Genomic DNA, 20,460 nt, shown 5'->3' on the forward strand with positions numbered 1-20,460 from the left:
TTTTTTTTTTTTGTTGGTAAAATCAAAAAGGTTATAAGAAAAGTTTATATACGTAACAAATTGAATGATATCCAAAATGTGATATATTTTTAAATGCCTGGAATGTTAATCATATTCAATAAAAACGGATAATTATTAAATTAATCTTTTCTTGATGAGATAAGGGATGTTGGGAACTCTTATTCAAAAGGAAACGAAAAAGCGCAGGTGCTTGGTTCTCATGGTATTTACGACGCTTAAAAAAATGGAATTTTCCTAAATAACGCGGTATTCGTGCAAATGTTGCGTTATGTTCTTCATATATTTAAAGATCGATAGGCCTATATGCACATTTGACATGTTTGTTCCAACGCTTTCAAAATGTGAAGTTTAGTGCAGGTTTGTGTTACCGTCTCAGATATTGGAATGCTATGGTTTCGAATTTCCTCATAAAATATAAACAGTATATATCTTACTATCAGTGGACATGTCAATAAGTAAATTAAGTGAAACATACACTGAATATTGCAAATAATTGATTGTTTTATTTTAGAGTTGCACGCATGATGGACTTACTGGTGGTAGAAGAAATTTTGCAAAAAGCAGTGGAAAATGATCATGAAACGATTAACCTGAGCCATAGAAACATTGCTGTTCTGTCAAGCAGATTTCAAAAACTTAAACACGTCAAACGTCTGTTACTGAATGACAATCAGATAATGATTCCGCCATCCGAGCTTACTGACCTAGTCAAACTGGAGGAACTTGTTCTGAATAACAACAAACTGACAATACTGCCAACGGGACTGTGCAAACTTTCAAATCTGACATACCTTAATTTGTGTCACAACCCACTGAGTGTACTCTCCGAGGAGATTTGTCAACTAAGCAGTCTTCACCAGCTCTGGATTGTGGATTGCCAACTGGTTAACCTGCCATCGAACATCGGAAACTTAAAATATCTAAGGAAATTAAGTGTGCGCGAGAACTATCTCGAGTCTCTTCCATCCAGTTTTGTAGAACTAGAAAATTTATCCTGGTTGTGCTTATCAGAAAATACAATAAGAAGTTTGCCAAAATCTTTTCATAAATTGAAAAGCTTGACTCATTTGAATTTGAATCAAAATGAAATGAACCATATTCCAGAGTCAGTTTCAGAGCTACCCAACTTAATATATTTGTTGATGAAGAGTAACTTCATCAAAGAAGTCAAAGATGACACAATACTGGCGTTATCCAGACTGACTAAGTTTGATCTCAGAGATAATGAAATACAAGTAAAACCACCGCACTGGAAGGTAAACATTTATAAATTTGAATTCTTTAACAGTTCTTTAAAGATTTTAGCAGTAATTTGATTTTAGCATTTTTCACACTAGCTACTAAGCTAATTCATGTCCAGTGCTAGAATGTAACTTAAATCTGAAAAATGCATGACACAGGAAGGGGAAACATGCAATGGACCAGACAAGGATTCGAAAACAGGCCCCCTGAGTCTCTAGTCAGGTGCTCTACCAACTGAGCTATCAGGCCATCGGCTATCGAACCCATCTGACTGCCACATTCCTCCCTCCTTAAATTGTCTTCACACTTGAAGACATCAACCCAAGATCTTTTATCTTCTGGCAGGCATTTTCATCTGTCAGTTATAGGGGCTGGTCTAGTGTGACACCAAATGTAACAGGTAGGGAGAAAATGCAACAGACCAGACTGAGATTGGAACCTGGGACTTCTGAATCTCTAGTCAGGTGCTCTACCAATTGTACTATTTGACCACCACACCCATAAATATATTTATTGTGGCAATCAAACTGGTTTCAGTTGATCACTGGTAGCCAGATACTTCAATTAGGAGAGCACCTGACTAGAGATTCAGAGGCCTGGGTTCAAATCCTGGTATGGTCCGTTGCATTTTCTCCCTTCCTGGTACACAAAAATGAAATTTGAAATATTTCCCTCGTCATTTAAAATTTCATTGTCGATTTTATTAGCTCTACGGGTTAAAGCATCAGCTTGGCAATCTGTAGACCCCAGTGATTTTTTTGTTTATTTTTGTTGCTGCACTAATTTAGAAAAAAATTGATTGATGCATTATATACCTCCTACAGAGTATCGACTACAGAAACTTGTCTTAGATGTAGTAAGAATTTCTGTATAGGAAAACAATTACCAATACAAATTCTGTATCAAACATTAACACATAACTAAATCATTTGCATTATAGGGTGTCTCTTTCTTAATGACACTCTCCAAATAGCTTAAGATTGTAACCTCACCATTCATATATTGTTTGACAGGGCCTAGATTATATATTGATTGGTCAAAGTGGACTAAATGGTGTTCAGAGTAATGATGACCTAACGAGTGGCCTTGATGAAATTGAAGACGAATGCTCTGAGGAGGAGGAGGAGGAGGAGTGTGAAGATGGTGATGACAGTGATGATGACTCAAAGAAAGCGAACTGACACTGTTTAATCTGTAAAAAGTTCAGTATTAAATTATTTCTTATCAGGTAATGAAATTCATTACCAAAGTACATTAATTTTCAATGAGCTGAGGATTCTCTATACTATTAGAGTGAATGTCATGATACAAGTATATATATTAAAAGTTGGTAGAAGGAGCGAAGCGAAGCAGTTTTACTTAATATTTATTTAACTAACTTAGAATCTAATCTGCTTTATCATCCAATCAACATGAGCTTTTTCTCTCATTTTTGTTTGTTTCACAATTAGCTGTCAATCAAAATGTCACATGATTGATGTATATTAATAGAAAATTTTGTCAAATGCTGATTGGATAAAAAAAAAAGCGGGTTAGGTTCTAAGGAATGTGATACACTGCACACCAGAAATACGAAAGAGTTTTAGCAGTTTGAGTGATCTGCCCAATATTTACATTTGATAGCTAGTGTTTGTTATTTTTAAATATATATAGATTATATATATATAGAAGAAAACACTGAAGAACTAAAACTGTTCTGGTTGGACCATTACACTATTACATTCCTCTTTGACTGAACATTTTCACTTGTTAATTAAATCAGTGCTTCATTAACTTGAAGTATGGTTCAGACACACACAAACAACTGGCCAATCAGTTCTCTGTTGACAATGTTCCTGTGGTTACATAAATAGTTTTTGGAGTCGACATAGTGGTTAGATTCGCTTAGGAGTTGACATAGTGGTTAGATTCGCTTAGGAGTTGATAGTGATTAGATTCACTTTGGAGTTGACATAGTGGTTAGATTCACTATGGAGTTGACATCGTGGTTAGATTCACTTTGGAGTTGACATAGTGGTTAGATTCACTTTGGAGTTGACAGTGGTTAGATTCACTTTGGAGTTGATAGTGGTTAGATTCACTTTGGAGTTGACATAGTCATTAGATTATCTTTGGAGTTGACATTAGGTTTGGAGTTGGCATAGTGCTTAGATTCGCTTAAGGAGTTAAAATTTGATGATTTTCTAACCCATAGGTATTCATGTACAAATAATTTTAACAGAATATGTTTTGGCGGACATGGAGTTTCATAACATAAAACCTGATAAGCAATGTGGTGTTATGACTTATCTGCAAATTTTTTTACTATGGTATAAAAAATTACACCAAAAAAATATACCCAGTAACTTATTTACCTCTTAAGTTGAAGAGTGCCTTTGACGTAAAAACAACTGTTATCTTTCTTGTGGAAATATGTATCATAATTGCAGACATATTTGGGTGCAAATTTAACTATTAAAAATTTAGTGACATGATACCAAACTGCTATATAATAAACAAAAATAACCAACCCATGGAAAAAAACAGCTATACGAAATTACAATGTTGTTTAGTTGATGTCAATATGTGTTTATTGGATGTTTTTATAAGCCCGCATAAAAATCTGGGCGTATTACGCTAAACTGCTGTCATCCATCTGTCCCTTTAACTTAGTCTTCGCAACTCCTCCTAAACCCTTTGGGGGATTTTGATGAAACTTGGTACAAAGAAAGATCACAATGTGGAGCTGTGCATATTGCAGGGGGAATGCTGTCCAAAGTTTTTTAAAGGAGTTGTGGCCCTAGGACTTAATTTTTTCTATTCAAAACACTTAGGTCTTCGCAACTTCTCCTAAACCTTTTGGGGGATTTTAATGAATTTTGGTACAAAGAAAGATCCAATCTAATTAAAATTAGATCCTTTGATCCGCTCACGTACAGTATATCGCTACACAAGCGATATACGTGAGCGGATCAAAGGATCTAATTTTAATTACATTGAAGAAAGATCATAATGTGGAGGTCTGCATACTGCAAAGGGAATGCTGTCCAATGTTTCTAAAAGGAGTGACGGCTCTTGGAATTGTTTTATTTGCTATTCAAAATAGTTTGTCTTTGCAACTCCTCCTAAACCCTTAGGGGGATTTTGATGAAACTTGGTACAAGGAAAGATCACAATGTGGAGATGTGCATATTACAAGGGGAATGCTACCCCACTATTTTTGAAGGAGTTAGGGCCCTTGGACTTAGATTTATTTTATGAAAGTACCTTGTCTTCGCAACTCCTCTTAAACCTTTTGGGGGATTTCAATGAAACTTAGTGCAAAGGAAGAACACAATGTGTAGATGTGAATATTACAAGGGGAATGCTGCCCCACTATTTTTAAAGGAGTTACAGCCCTTGGACTTAGATTTGTTTAATGCAAAATACATTGCTATTGCAACTCCGACGAAATGCCCTTTTGTGGATAATCCTTTCTTACTTGTTCAAATTTCTGGGTCAATAATGTATGCGGGCGTATCATGTACCGGTTTAGTGGTGCCATATTTTTTACTTAACTTTCCATCATATCTTCTCTTTCGTCCAATGTACATCAAATACATGTATGTAAAAATATTTTTAAAGGGTGTTTTGTGTAAAGATAGCACAACTGGAAAATACCAAAATGTGCAAGTATAGTTTAGAAAAAATAGCAATAATCTGAATTTGGACAATGCTAACAACATACAGTCTAACAGAGTTAATACATGTTTTTTCATTTAGAGGAAAAATCTTTTGAAATGCCAACCAGCTTGTGTAGTTCACCTTTCCTGCTAAAGACGAGCATAAAACAGCTTTTTTTATGTTTTAATGACTGATTTTTTAAATAAATAATGATTAAAATGATGCTACAGAACCCAGACATCGGTCTTTAAAATACGAGTGTCTTTCACATTTGGGATCATGTCCTTTCTTTTGGAAAAAAGTCGTTAACTTGACTGTATTCTTTTCTTCATCTTCTTCCTCATCATCCCTAAAAAGAAAAAAACAAAAACCACTAATCACTATCTACTAAACCAATTATAAAAACCACAGCATATGTCAGACATTTTGATGCAGGGAGAAGACATGAAGTGTCCACAATGCTCAACATTTTGTCATACAGAGAGTAAAAGGTACTGATAGCAATATCCATGCATCTGACATATTAGATATATGCTAACAGCTAAAATTGTGCTAATAGTCTTAGAAGTGTGGCTTTATATAGACCATTGTCTCCCTGCATGCACCTTATAAATGTCAATACATTAACAAGAGTACCATGGACCACATTGGTCACTTAGGGCCTGCTATGTTCAGCTGTTGTGATTTCTAAGATATTTTGTAATCTTCCCATGAAAAAATTTGACCCCATTTTGTGGTTCAAACCTAGCCCCAAAAGGTCACAATATAAATATGATACAAGGTCAAAATGTAAGGTCTTGCCATAAGGAAATCTATATACAAGATATGAAAGCCCTACCTTAAACAGTTCAGGAGAGATTGCTTAGGTTACTTTTCTTAAAACTAGGTCAAAATCCAAGTTCAAGGTTACAAAGGAAAAAATTTCTGGTACCATAAGGAACATTAATATAAGTTATATTTGTATATAGACAGGTGATTCTATAGGGAGTGTTACAATAATATAAGTTATCTTTGTATTCAGACAGGTTATTCTAAACTGATGACAAACTCTTACATACCATTTGACCTGCACAGCATTTTTCTGTAAAATCACAGCTGCAGTGGACCAACCAAATCGGACAAACTGGGGAAATCCAAAGACCTTGTCCATGCTGTCTGACAAAAACTTCTTTGTCTTAGGATCTGTGCCATAAAATATAGATAAATAACTAAGAGAAAGAAAGATACGCATTTTTCACTTTCTATTTAAATTATTCTACAGAATTAGAATGAATGATATATTATGAGTAGATAAATTTATTTCCTTCTAAATGTTTTGAGCGACACTTCTACGGCAACATAGAATCGGAATGTCAATTTTCATGAACTACATGTATGCATAAAACTTGAACTTAGTACCAGCATTTAAAACTGAGTTGAAGTGCTGCTTTAAAAATGTGTTAGATAGCGTGTCTGTCTATAATACGGTACACACCTCCCGGGTGTTAGATAGCGTGTCTGTCTATAATACAGTGCACACCTCTCGGGTGTTAGATAGCGTGTCTGTCTATAATACGGTACACACCTCCCGGGTGTAAGATAGCATGTCTATAATACGGTACACACCTCCTGGGTGTTAGATAGCGTGTCTGTCTATTATACGGTACACACCTCCCAGGTTTTAGTTAGCGTGTCTGTCTATAATACAGTACACACCTCCCAGGTGTTATAATTGGCCCAGTGGTTCTGGAGAAGATGTTGAAAATGTAAAAAGTTTACAGACAGGCAGATGGACGGACGATGGACAACAGGTGATCAGAAAAGCTCACTTGTGCTTTCAATTCAGGTGAGCTAAAAATGTGTTAGATAGCGTGTCTGTAATACAGCACAAACCTCCTGGGTAGCCACTCCCATACCCCTCCTCATCCACAGTTATCTCCTCCTGAAACTTCCACTTAGACAATGCTCTGTCTCTACAAACCTGTAAAGAAAAAGAGTCTGCAATACTGTACCTACATAATGGTACGGGAATGTGACGCGGAGCAGCCGCTCAAACCTGTAAAGAAGAAGAGTCTGCAATACTGTGCCTACATAATGATAGGGGAATGCGATGCGGAGTAGCCCCCGACACTGAATGGAGATGAATTACTGTATAGGCTATAGAGTTTTAGTAACAGTGACATAAGTCAAAATTTACATATCAAACTTTAATCTTAAATTAACATTATTAGTTAGTGAATTGATGGAATCAAAACTAAATGCTGTCACTAGTAATCAGAAGAATTTTTATGCAGAAATTTTTTTTACCCACCTTGGCACATATACTGGCAGCACTGACGATGGGATAGAGGGCGTCAGCCTTCTTGGCGACGGTGATCTGGATGTTGGGAAACAGGTTCTTTAACTTGGTCTGGTATTTTTCTGGGTCCCCTACGGTATCGACATAAACCTCTGAAATGTTGGCACCGAGGTCCAGGGCTCTCTGTACCAGGCGTATTGCACAGTCATGTGACATTGCATTCAAGTTGTATTTCGATCTGTTTGAATCATACGTCATATAATCAGTCCTTTCAACAGGTTAATTTCAGATTAAGGTAGCTCCATCCTCATGTGACTTATCAATATTAATGGTTAAAAGTGGAAAAAATTTACTAATTTCCACTCAGTATAGTTGAATTCAATTAATAACCAAAGAAAATGTATATGTCACCACCTTTTTAAAGATGTCAGACATACAAAAACAGAAGTATACATTAACATCAGAAAATCACATATTTTCGTTAAACAGAATAATAGATAAAAACTTGTTGAAATGACAAAATTTAAATATCAAGAGTTTTAAAACACTGCTAATTCATAAATATGTATAGATTAATTGTGGATATTAGGGAAACCAATGTATAATAGACATCCAGTTGAGGAAATTCCAGCATAGGAGTTATTGCCCTTGACAACATTTTTTTAATCATAAATAATTGATTATCTATGGAAAATATAAACTTTTCCCGTATTATTAGTTTTATACCACATATTTTATTATATCCAGTGAATAACATTCCTTGGAAAGATATATTTCTATGATGTGCAAAATTTAATTTATTAAGATTTTTGCAAAAACCTATGACATCACATGAGGATCAATCAACCTTAAATGTTAGTATTTGTGATTATTTTAAAGGGAAAGTCCTTTCAATTCAATTGTCTTAATCATACATATATGACTGCCACAGGTGGTGAAAGCCTAATTCTAATGGATTTTGGTGCACTGATTTATTGAGACAGCATTTTTGTGTTGATGGAATTGACTGCAATAACACACATTAAATCATTGACATGACTAACTAGGTCAAGATTAAGATGATAGATTGCATCAGCAGTAGGGACTGATTGCTTATTTTATGTCCCATCCAGAATTTTTTACTCACGTCATCAACTGTAGGGAAGTACCACAAATTTAGACCTATTACGGCAGTGGTAGTGAGGGTTCTTTAACGTGCCAATACCTGCCGCGACATGGGGCCGCAAGTTTTAAGGTCATATCCGAAAAACCCGCAATTCTCACTTCTACATGCAGAGCGTTTGGCGAAGGAGCAATCACTACCGATATTTTCGTCTGAGGTTTGACGCAGCCATAGCACGAGCACGGCTCAAACTCGCAAGCTCGGTCCGTCTACGCGCCAAAAAACTCCGTCGTCATATTTTCCCATACAAAGTCTATAACCTATAATTATTGACCACCTGGCAGCGGTTCTTATTCACCATAGTTTTATTGTGGTTTTCAGCATTATCTACAATTTTGCTTTAGTGGGAAAGTGACACAATCATTTAGTTATCAGACTATTCTTTACTACATGATTGTTAGACTCTGCAGTTAAATAAAAAACATTGATGTTCTTGTTCATAATGTGAACAAGAGTATCGCAAACGGTACACCATATGCCTGTCAGGTAGTAATGACAAAATTTCAGTGCAATATCTATATCCATAATGAAAAATGGACCTACTTTTAGCCCTAAAGTAGGTCAAGGTGTAGCTGCAGAACTGTAGCTCTCCGGAAAAAATTATGTTGACAGACCGGTCTGTCAACATAATTTTTTTCGGTGAGCTACAGTTCTGCAGCTAGTCAAAGTGCACCAATTAAACTGAAATACAATCTGAATCTGTATTTCTCTGAGGGGAAGGTTGGGATAACATTTCAGGGCAATACCTATATCCATAACGAAAGAAATCTGGAAAACTGTTTGATCTACTATTGGCCCTAAAGTAGGTTACAGTGCACCAATCCAGCTGAAATGCAAACTGAACTTGTATTCCTCTGAGAGGAAGCTTGTGACTAAATTTCAGGGCATATCTGTATCCTTAACAACAACAAAAGTCAGGAAAACTGTTTGACTTACACTTAGCCCTAAAGTTGGTGCATCAATCCAGCTGAAATGCAAGCTCACCCTTATGCTTCTTGACAGAGGGGGAAATTGTGACCAAATTTCAACACTATACATCCATCGATTACAGAATAAGATCCAGAAAACATTACCTCAGACAGTGCAAAACATGACACGTCTCGTCTGAAGATGGGCAAATAAAAAGGCAACATTTTCCCCAAATCTGAAGGGCAATTTTCCCATTTGAAAATCTGTGTCAAATTTATCAATCATTAGTTAAATTTGAGTGGGCTCTTACTGAAGATGTACAGTTGAACTTCAGTATCTCGAACATCGATATCTCAAATACCATGGATACGTCAAAGTGAGTTGAAAATCTCAACTACATTTTCCTTTTAACCTCAATATCCTGAGCCCTCAGATATCTTAAAGTTTTTTTGCGGCACCGTGGTGTTTAAGATAACTAGGTTTGACGGTACTCGTTACTAAAATTTCACTTCCTTTTGATGATGAATATCTAATTAGAAGTGCATGGTATTCATAACAGGCCTGCTTTACTGTGTAGTCAACAGCTAAAAATATACCTTCCCAGCATTCCATTGGATATAAATGTCGGGGATAACAGTTCAACAATCCAGGCCATCATGTCTGAAGCAGCACAAATTTTCTCAAATATACCCTCGCGTTGTTCCTCCGTCAAAGTCTTGGAATCTGAAACAAATCATACCAACTACTGATGTTTATATAAATAGTTAATATCACTAGGGATGGGCAATCAGATCAAAAACCATAATCAATTATCAGTAAGAATTGGACACATATGTAATCGATTATAATAGGAATTGTCATTAAAGTGGGTTTTTTCCCTCAAAATAGATAACAGAATCATTAAACATAAGGAAACAACATTTGAATTCTTCTTTGTTTCTTTTGTTCACAGGTATATAAATCAGAATTTCAATATATCAAGTAATGAATTTATTTACAATTACAATGTCTCAAAGATATCAGAGACAGACTCCTTTATCTAACTGTTGAATGGCATCAATATTTCTCCCGCCATTTTGTTTGCTTGTTCTTTTGATCAAGTTTGACATACATAAAATAAAAGAAGAACAAAATTGAAGCGATTTCAAGATCTTTTTTTTTTCGGCGATATTTATTTTGTAATCGATTAGTAGCATCATAGATCTCTGAACAACCGACAATCGATCTTCAGTGACAATCGTTTTATCACTAAATGTCACCAGGGCTAATTTTTCAATATCATGAATTTGAGATGTCTGGTTGTGAACAATGTATTCCTAAATGTGAGAGTCACTGGGTGGTCATCCTACACCTCCGTCTTCAAGGTCAGTCCTTCATCTCAAGTACATATACAGACAACCCAACCACTCAAAACAGATTGGTTTTTAACAGTATCTGAAAACAAATATTCTATCTTCTCCAACAACAGCGCCCTCTTCCCCATTAAATCATCACCCCCTATCACAAAACTAAAACATCCGATCAGCTGGGCTGGTTAGTATGTACGTAATAATCCAAATCTTGGATTACACACCCACCTACAGCCATCATTTATAAAAGTTATCTCCCTGTTCTGGCATAAACATTACTTTTCCACAGCAACCAGTAGTTTTTGTCCATAATATATACTACAATTTATCTTGTATTTCCATCAATGATAATATTTATAGGTTATAGACTTTGTATGGGAAAATATGACGACCTCGTTTTTGGCGCGTAGACGGACTGAGCTTGCGAGGTCCGTCTGCGACAAAAAACGAGGTCGTCATATTTTCCATACAAAGTCCATAACCTTTTTATTATATACTTTCAATTTCATTTAGAAACTAACAATAATTTTATTTTCAACAATAACTTTATTGGTTTAACTGAGTAAAAAATGAAAAACACGAAAAATTTGAAAATTAACGGCGTAGAAATTTGATTGTAACGTAATGTTTGCGGGCCGAAATGTTTGCGGGCATATATCGGGTGATATATGCCCGCAAACTTTTAAAGAAAAAAGAAGAGATGAAATTGAAAGTATATAATAAAATCTTGTATATCCATCAATACATATAAAAGCTACCAGTTCCTATGAGTTTTCCCTCAGCATCATTTGGAAAGTTACATACAGTGGTGTAGCTAGCTATGGTTTGATGTATACGTCAATTAAGTAAGGAGTTTAGGGGTTGCTTTGAGGCCCCCAGTGGGTCTGGGCAAAAGCCCAGATGGGAACCCAAGCCCCTGGAATTTCCTTGGCTCTAGCAATTTGAGACAACAGAAATTAAACCCTAAAATGCATGCATGTTAAGACTGTATTTGGTTTATTATCAATTAAATCACATTCACAATTGCAAACAAATCTAAACATCAGTGAAAATTAAACCTAAATTTGTATATGATCATGTTAAGAGTTGAAGAATTTTCAACTGCCGAGATTGCCGAAATTAGTTTTAAAAGTCTCAGACTTTTTGCTCCCGGTCATGTCAGAGTACTTGAGATATCAGAAATATGAACAATACGTTGACACTGAATACAGGACAGACTCAGTGCTCGAGCTGGGCTTCGCCATTTTCGCCAATGGCGAATTTTTTTCAAAAATTTTTGCGAAAATCCCATTTTGTAGTAAATTGTATTTTAAAATCTGTCTTGTGTTTTCCTTTGTCAGTGACACATTATCACCTGTTTGTTTATGCAGTCAAAATTTGTTTATTCAGTCAACGCGTGCGACCGGAAATCTCGCGCCGCTCCAGTGCACACAGAGCTGGTCACGATGGCCAGATAATAACCTCAGGTAATGTATGGCTGCAAAAAAGTCAGTGATTATGTAATAAAGTACATCGGACAGCTGTGTACCCTGCTGTGGTCAATTGTTTAACATTTGAAGTCTTATTCATTATCGTGTTATCATCTTCACATTAATGTCAATTCTTAACCACAGAACCGACCGGTAATTAAATTGGCTGTATTATTGTGTATAATGTATATACATTTTACATCAATTGTTTGTTCTTGCAGCCAAGCTCGTTGATTACAAGATTTTAATTTTGATGGGTTTGATTTTAGTTCGATATTTCATAAACAATGCGGTCGGTCACCATTGATATGGACATAGCAATTTTAATTAAAAAAAATTCTTTGAAGTTCGGTGTGCAACAGTATAAAAATGTTAATCTCACAAGACTATGCACTAAACTCGTAGCTTCTGAACCAAGTCAGTCTAGAATTAAAAAAAATATCATTGTTTGGCTTTACAGTCAACCCCACCTGCTCAAACATCTTATTCTGTCCAAATTGCAAAATCTTCCATACCAAAACGGAAATTTAATAGGGAATGGTTGAGATACGACTCTAAATTGGGCTTGATGTTTTGTGACATCTGTATCTCGGGCAAAGTACACAATGTTTTCACTGAAGGGTGTAGCATCATGAAGTTTATATTTATATGATTTATTATCTGATTTTTGATTTCCATAGTAGAATTTATCAAAAAACAAATCAGGTTCTTAATAATTCAGAAAGAAGTGTTTAGGTATGGTAGGTGGATATGATTAAGTACTATAACTGATTCAAAATGCTAAAATCAGTGTAATGAATAAAATAATATGATGGAAATAATTGTAAAGCATGAGATTATTTGCGCTGCGCCGCAACCCGAAAAAGTGGCGAAAGGGAATTTTGGTCCAGTGGGAGCACTGGACAGACTAAGGACAGTTGTAGCTTATGTTAAGATTTCATTTATGTATAATGATATTAATAGAATCCTTCATTAGTAGGAGTGTGGGATAGGGAAATTCCACCGAGGGGACAAGATTTGCAGTCTAGGACGAGGCTTTGCCGAGTCCTAGAAAGCGAATCTTGTTCCAGAGGTGGAATTTCCCTATCCCACACAAGTATATAATGAAGGATTATTTTTCTCACATTTTACCTACAGTTTAGTGCATAAATTTAAGAGCTTTGAGAAAATTCTAAATTATCAAAATCCTCATTTGAACTTCGATGCAAAAACTAATTAGATAGCCAGAAAGAGCATACCCAAAAATGGTTTACACTGTAAGAGTAAACTAAAAAAACCCAAGGTTGTCCAACAGAAAGCTATATACATTACAAGAGGCCCAAGGGCCTAGAATCGCTCTTCTGATAAATTGTACAACCCCACCATTTCTATTCTTAGCCTCTTAGTATTCTAAATCTTTAGTTAAATCCTAAGAATTCAAAAAAGGAGGTCAATGTGACCTACTTTTTGGTTTACACATTTTGAGAACCCAAGAAATATCAACTGACAAAGTTTGATGATTTTAAGCCAATTAGTATCTGAATATTGAAATATAGCTGTCAAATTCCAATTGTAGGTCATGGTGACCTACTTTTTGGTCAGCGAACTCCGAACATGCAAGACCCATCAACTGACAAAGTTTGATGACTTTAGGTCAAATAGTATCTGAAATATATAAATATAGCCGTCAAATTCCAAAAGTAGGTCAAGGTGACCTACTTTTTCGTCAACACCCTTCAAACATGCAAGACCCAACAACTGACAAAGTTTGATGACTGTAGGTCAAATAGCATCTGAATTATATAAATATAGCCGTCCAATTCCAAAAGTAGGTCAAGGTGACCTACTTTTTGGTCAACACCCTTTGAACATGCAAGACGCATCAACTGACAAAGGTTGATGACTGTAGGTCAAATAGTATCTGAAATATATAAATATAGGTGTCCAATTCCAAAAGTAGGTCAAGTTGACCTACTTTTTGGTCGAAACCCTTCGAACATGCAAGACCCATCAAATGACAAAGTTTGATGACTGTAGGTCAAATAGTATTTGAAATATCTAAAAATATAGCCGTCAAATTCCAAAAGTAGGTCAAGGTGACTTACTTTTTGGTCGACACACTCCATTGACTCAAGATGCATCAACTGTCAAAGTTTGATGATTGTAGGTCAATTAGTGACTGAAATATATAAATATAACTGTCAAATGCCAAAAGTAGGTCACAATGACCTACTTTTTGGTCGATACACTCCGAAGACTCAAGATGCATCAACTGACAAAGTTTGATGATTGTAGGTCAAATAGTGTCTGAAATATAGTAATTTAGCTGTCAAATACCAAAAGTAGGTCACGGTGACCTACTTTTTGGTCGACACAAACCAAAGACTGAAGACGCATCAACTGACAAGTTTGATGATCCTAGGTTTTACAGTGTCCAAAATATGCATCTAAAATTGAAAATGTGAAATTTGAATATCTGCAAAATTCAAAAAGTAGGTCACTGTGACCTACTTTTTTTATAAATATGTTTCAAGGCCTCAAGATGCATCAACTTACAAGATTTGATGATTCTAAACCTCTCGGTATTTGAAATAACAACTTAAAATATATCTATAAATGATAAGCCATAAAATTCAGAAAGTAGGTCACGGTGACCTATTTTTCAGTTGACGCATTTCAAGGTCCCATGATCCACCAACTGACAAGTTTTGATGATCATAGGCTTCAAAGTGTCCAAGATATGCATCAAAATTAATTTTAAAATAAATACCTGCAAAATTCAAAAAGTAGGTCACCGTGACCTACTTTTGAGACAACTTGACACAAGGTCCTAAGATGCATCAACTGTCAAAATTTGATGATCCTAGTCCTTATAATGACTAAAATATCTAAGATTTAAGGAATTTAAAAAAAATTTTAATTTAGGTCAACTTTGAAGTGACCTTGAGACCACGCCCTTTGCCCCAGGGTAATGCCTTGAACAATTTTTAATCTACAACATATCCTCATCCTTATGTGTAAGTTTGGTGATAATCTGCCCTGTGGTTCTTGAGAAGAAGATTTTTTAGCAACCACTACTTTTGTTTGTATTTTCCTGATTATCTCCCCTTGTTAAAGGGTCACATCCCTCTATTTAGTATGTATGAAAGCCCTTGAGCCAATGATACCCTGTAACAAATTTGAAAAAAATTGGCCAAGGGGTTCTTGAGTTATAGCCCTTTTTCTAAAAAGTTTACGCACACCGCACAAATGGCCATAGCATTAGCTCTTTGAGCCTTTGGCTCAGAAGAGCTAAAAATTTAAAGATAATAATGCAAAATATTTTTACTTCACCGTGTAACGTAAATCTTCACCATGTAACGTAAATCATAGAAACTATATTATATATTTTCTATGATTTATATTACACGGTGAAAATAAAGTATTTTGTATTGTTTTCTTTAAATTCAAATTTGATATAGCTTTCTGGTGGACAACCTTTGGTTTTTTTAGTTTACACTTACAGTGTAAACCATTTTAGGGTATGCACTTTCTGGCTATCTAATCAGTTTTCACTTTGAAGTTCAAATAAGGATTTTGATCATTTTGAATTTTCTCGAAGCTCTTGAATTTAGTATATTAAACTGTGGGTAAAATGTGAGAAAAATAATCCTTCATTATTCACTCATGTGGAGTAGGGAAATCCCACCTCTGGAACAAGATTAGCTGCAAATCTTGTCCCCTCGGTGGAATTTCCCTATCCCACACTTGTCGTAATGAAGGATTCTATTAATCTCATACTGACCTATGATGTAACTTGGGCGTGTTCAGAAAATGTGGGTCCAATATATAAAGTGTATTTTAGATACAGGGGAGCGTTCAAGATCGTAGCAGACATGTATGTAGGGCTCAGTAGCACAACGATCTTGTGCTAGGCTAGCCCTAAATAGGGATATCATGCGTTAATTCATGCAGTGCGTTCAATAGACCTAGGTATCTAGCCTAGCAGCTACGATCTAGGACGCAGCCCTGGAAGGTTGGTTCTAAACAGACTGTCAAAGTTACGGTTCGTAGATTTACCCAAAAACACCCCAAAATACCCAAGAACACCCCAAAACACAATGAAAAGACCCAAAAACACCATTTAAAATAAAATATTGGTTAAAACTATGTTATTTACTCAGAAAACTGAACAATTTCGCCGTATATTATTTGAAATGGTATCAATATACATAAAAGAGTTATTTCAAGATCGATAACTCGGTTAATTTTCCCTGCTCATCAGAGTCACAGGACATATAAATGTATATTTTATATTTAAATAAAATCTTAAAAAAAAAAAAAAAAAAAAAGAAGAAAAAAAAATTAGATTTTAACTGATATTTAAAAAAATAAATAAATGAAAATTCATATTTAATCAATGATCGATATTATAGGCTAAATTATGACATCAAAGGAAAGCAATTAAACTTTAATTACTGGAGACCATTGCAAAGCAGATATGAGTAGATTGTAAAATAAACATAATGCGAAAGTAAAGAAGACTCATGATTGTGCAATCGGCAGCATCAAATAATTTACTGTTTTGATCATTTACGAAATATTCATATTGTTTGTTTTACACCAAATGCTATTGGTTAAATTATTTATTGGTTAGAATTTTTACTAAAAAATTCAATTTTTCTTTAATATATGAACGATATTGGTTGTTTACTGTGCTGTTCTGTGATAATTTTGGGTACTTACCGGCAAATCCCATTTCTCCAAATTTTTCACGGAGTGATAAGGGACTGAAGCAAATACCATAGACCATAGGACCTGTTAAAAGATATTCATTTATATTTAATTTTTTAAAAATATATGACTTGAGGAAATTCGAACCGAAACCTGCTTCACCTAGCACCGGCCCCCTGCCAGCTTCATCGATTCCTAACCAGCATGGCTCTGATTTCACGCAGTCTGGTAAACTGGATTCTACAACGCAATTCTTCATATTGTCCGTCTCGAACTCGGACATATCCATCATTTTAGCTTCGTTATTGACCGAGTTATTGTTGATTTTCCCGCAATTTTCCCCGATACCGAAGAGTCCAAAAAGAAAGATAACTCGGGAGACTCACATAGAGAAAAACTGGGACGGATCCAAGTTTTCAGTTGGCGTGCAAAATTATTTTTGAAGAGTCTGGAGCTGCTCGGACAGCTGTTAAGGATGGGGGCAAGGGTAAAGGGGTGTTTTGCCTTGAGACGATTCATTATAGGAAGGTTGGCACAGAGAGAGAAAGAGAGAGAGAGAGAGAGAGAGAGAGAGAGAGAGAGAGAGAGAGAGAGAGAGAGAGAGAGGGGGGGGGGATAAAACGTGTACAGTGAGGACAATTTTTAACCATTTGACAGAAGTTGTGAGGAAACTGCCAAAAGTACTTGTCTATATGTAGGGTGTCAATCTAATCAAAATCAGACTTCTCAGATCCGCGCCGTATACTCTGCGTAAGTATATAGCGATTGTGAGCGTATCCTAGGATCTGATTTTAATTAGATTGTGTAGGTTGTGGTCTTCTATGGGACGCTGTGGTAGTATTTTTGAAGAATTTTCTAATATCAACAAATCATTTTCTGATATCAAATATTTTACGTTTTCCCTTTTATATCAATATCTTTTTTTTTTAAATCAAAAATATTTCAAGAAGTAGATTTTCTTTTAATATAAAATGAACTACATTTTTCGGTATCAGAAATTACAACAACAACAAATTCTATCAAACTTTTTTATATCAAAAATGAATTTTTGATTAGAGAAAATCAAATATTTTATATCAGAAAATCATTTTGTTATATCCGAAAATTACTAGTAATTTCTGACATCAGAAACTCCATCTTTTAATATCAGAAAAAGGCGTGCAACTTTGTGATATTAGAAATTCAATTGGTTGATTGTATATTGTTTAACATCCGTCTCGAGAATTTTTCACTCATAGCTAGGTAGACGTCACCATTGCAAGTGAAGGACTGCAAATATTACGCCTGTGCTCGGTGCTTACGGCCTTTGAGCAGGGGGGGGGGGGGGGTCTTTATCGTGCTACACCTGCTGGGACACAGGGCCTCAGTTTTTACCGTCTCATCCGAAGGACCGCCCCCATTCAGTCGCCTCTTACGACAAGCAAGGGGGTGCTGAGTATCTATTCTAACTCGGATTCCCACGGGAATAGAAATTCGAACGTTTGATATAAAATATCTTTGACATTTTCTGCTATCAGAAAATGTTGTTTTTTTTCAGAATGAAATTTTAAAAAATCATATTGTGATATGACATGATATTTTGTATTTTTCTATATAAAGATGGAATGTTTGACACCCCCCCCCCCCCCAAATTTAATGACAATCTAGATGGGTCATAAGGAAGCCGAACACTACAGAAAGCAGCGTTATATGCCTATTTAGTTGTTTTTGTTTTTGTTTTGGGTTTTTTTGATTACACAGATTGGATATCCTGACATCAAACATATCAGATATATTATATTAGTATAACACCACGTGGCATTATGTAAAGTCATCTCACAGGTAGTCATTGAATTAATGAGAGCAATAATAGATTTGATGCACGCATTAATTCAATTATTGCTTTCTTCAATTCATTTGATGAGAGCATCAATTTCGTAGAAATATTGCTAGCAATAATTAATTTAGAGCTCGGTATAATTAATTTGATGATCTCTTTAATTCAATTGAAGATATCTTTAATTATTTACAATGCCTTTGTAGAAGGAATTAATGCGCGCATCAATTCTTTTAAAGAGAGCAACAATTCAATTGTGGATATGTTGAATTGAAGATATTTTTAATTATATAGTTGCTCTCTTTAAAAGAATTATTGCTCTCTTTCAATGAATGATTGAATTAATGCGCGTATTAAATCAATTATTGCTCTTTTCTATTGAATTGTAGCGCGCATCAATTCAATTGTTGATATCATTAATTCATTTGAAGAGATCATTAATTCAATTAAAGCGTGCATCAATTCAGCTGAAGAATTAATGCTATCATCAATTCAATTAAGGCGCGCAATAATTCAGAATTGAAGATATCATTAATTATTTGAAGAGATCTTTAATTAAATTGTTGCGCGCATCAAATGGATTGATGATATCTTCAAATAATTTAAGATATCTTCAATTATTTGAGTTTATGTTAATTTGGCGCTCCATAGCAATTACTTCAGGATATGTTAACGTATTAGATTTGACGAGATCCTGGAGGAGGTCATCCGAACACTCAGCTGATTGTAACGAGATCCTGGAGGAGGTCATTCGAACACTCTGCTGAGCGTAACGAGATCTTGGACGAGGTCATCCGAACACTCAGCTGATTGTAACAAGATCCTGGAGGACTAACCTAGTACCTGATGCCTTCCGAGTCCTTGTACGTGTCCAGAAAATGTGGCTAGATTGTAACGAGATCCTGAACGAGGTCATCCGAACACTCCGCAAATGATACCACGCTGTCGTCCTCAGACGAAAAGGAAGAAGGTCATCCTCAAAAACAAAATCTGTTTTCACCAGGTGCTGTCGTGTGTGCAGGAAATTTAATTCCACAAATCACAAATCAAACATCACAAATCACACATCACAGATCAACATCACAAATCAAACATCACAAATCACACATTACAAATCACACATCACAAATCAAACATCACAAATCACACACCACAGATCAACATCACAAATCAAACATCACAAATCACACACCACAGATCAACATCACAAATCACACATCACAGATCAACATCACAAATCAAACATCACAAATCACACACCACAGATCAACATCACAAATCAAACATCACAAATCACACACCACAGATCAACATCACAAATCACACATCACAGATCAAACATCACAAATCAAACATTATACATTTTAGAATTTTTGACCAGTATTGGCAATTTTGATTTACGCCATACGTAACTAAATGCATGGAAAACAACTTCATTCATGAAACACCCGCGGAAGCGCGGGAAATCATAATATACAAATGAATGATAGTTGCCTAGCAAACTTCTGCTCGAGTTTGTTTGCACGTGCAGAGACGCAGAGAACTATGGTTAGTATGTACATGTAATGCCTAGAGGAAACAAATTTTAAATACATGTTCTTTGCGCACATGAGTTGAATGAATATCAATTCAAGAACAATATTTGAATAACCAAAGGCGGATCCAAGAATTGCAGTTACTGGGGGCGCCACTTTATGAGGCAGGGGTTGCCCTGTTAGGGGCCCAGGGAGCGAAGCCCCCGGAAGCTCCTGGATTTAACAGATTTTATAGGACTTGAATATGTCTCCTATTTAGTCATTTGTACTATTTTTTATCATTTTTGATATGGTGAAATTAATAAGGGTTATTATAAGGGTTTTTGGAAAAATTAAGTTCCCCCA

At 35.5% G+C, this 20,460-nt stretch overlaps 2 protein-coding genes across 3 annotated transcripts in view; one reads left to right on the forward strand and one right to left on the reverse strand.

Moving 5' to 3' along the window:
• The first annotated feature begins 11 nt into the window (after positions 1 to 11).
• LOC125658332 (protein lap1-like) lies at positions 12 to 2,607 on the forward strand. Its single transcript, XM_048889564.2, has 3 exons — positions 12 to 378; positions 533 to 1,277; positions 2,277 to 2,607. Exons 2-3 carry the CDS (start codon positions 543 to 545, stop codon positions 2,442 to 2,444), a joined length of 903 nt encoding a protein of 300 aa, XP_048745521.2. The 5' UTR covers positions 12 to 378; positions 533 to 542; the 3' UTR covers positions 2,445 to 2,607.
• Positions 2,608 to 5,072: 2,465 nt separating this feature from the next.
• The window catches only part of LOC125659835 (ribonuclease H2 subunit A-like), a 29,335-nt gene continuing 13,947 nt past the window's right edge, over positions 5,073 to 20,460 (reverse strand). Inside the window, exons 1-7 of one of the 2 annotated variants that reach the window (XM_048891627.2) lie at positions 16,927 to 17,133; positions 16,777 to 16,848; positions 9,851 to 9,977; positions 7,196 to 7,421; positions 6,778 to 6,865; positions 5,964 to 6,087; positions 5,073 to 5,254 (exon numbers count right to left, since the gene is read on the reverse strand). In XM_048891627.2, the coding sequence (XP_048747584.2) occupies positions 5,119 to 5,254; positions 5,964 to 6,087; positions 6,778 to 6,865; positions 7,196 to 7,421; positions 9,851 to 9,977; positions 16,777 to 16,848; positions 16,927 to 17,056 (903 nt within the window). In that variant the 5' untranslated portion in view covers positions 17,057 to 17,133 and the 3' untranslated portion in view covers positions 5,073 to 5,118. Of the gene's footprint in view, positions 5,255 to 5,963; positions 6,088 to 6,777; positions 6,866 to 7,195; positions 7,422 to 9,850; positions 9,978 to 16,776; positions 16,849 to 16,926; positions 17,134 to 20,460 lie in introns of those variants that run through there. The other variant, XM_056149304.1, reaches the window with a different exon arrangement.

This window comes from Ostrea edulis, chromosome 9, assembly GCF_947568905.1.
Source record: "Ostrea edulis chromosome 9, xbOstEdul1.1, whole genome shotgun sequence".
NCBI lineage: Eukaryota > Metazoa > Mollusca > Bivalvia > Ostreida > Ostreidae > Ostrea > Ostrea edulis.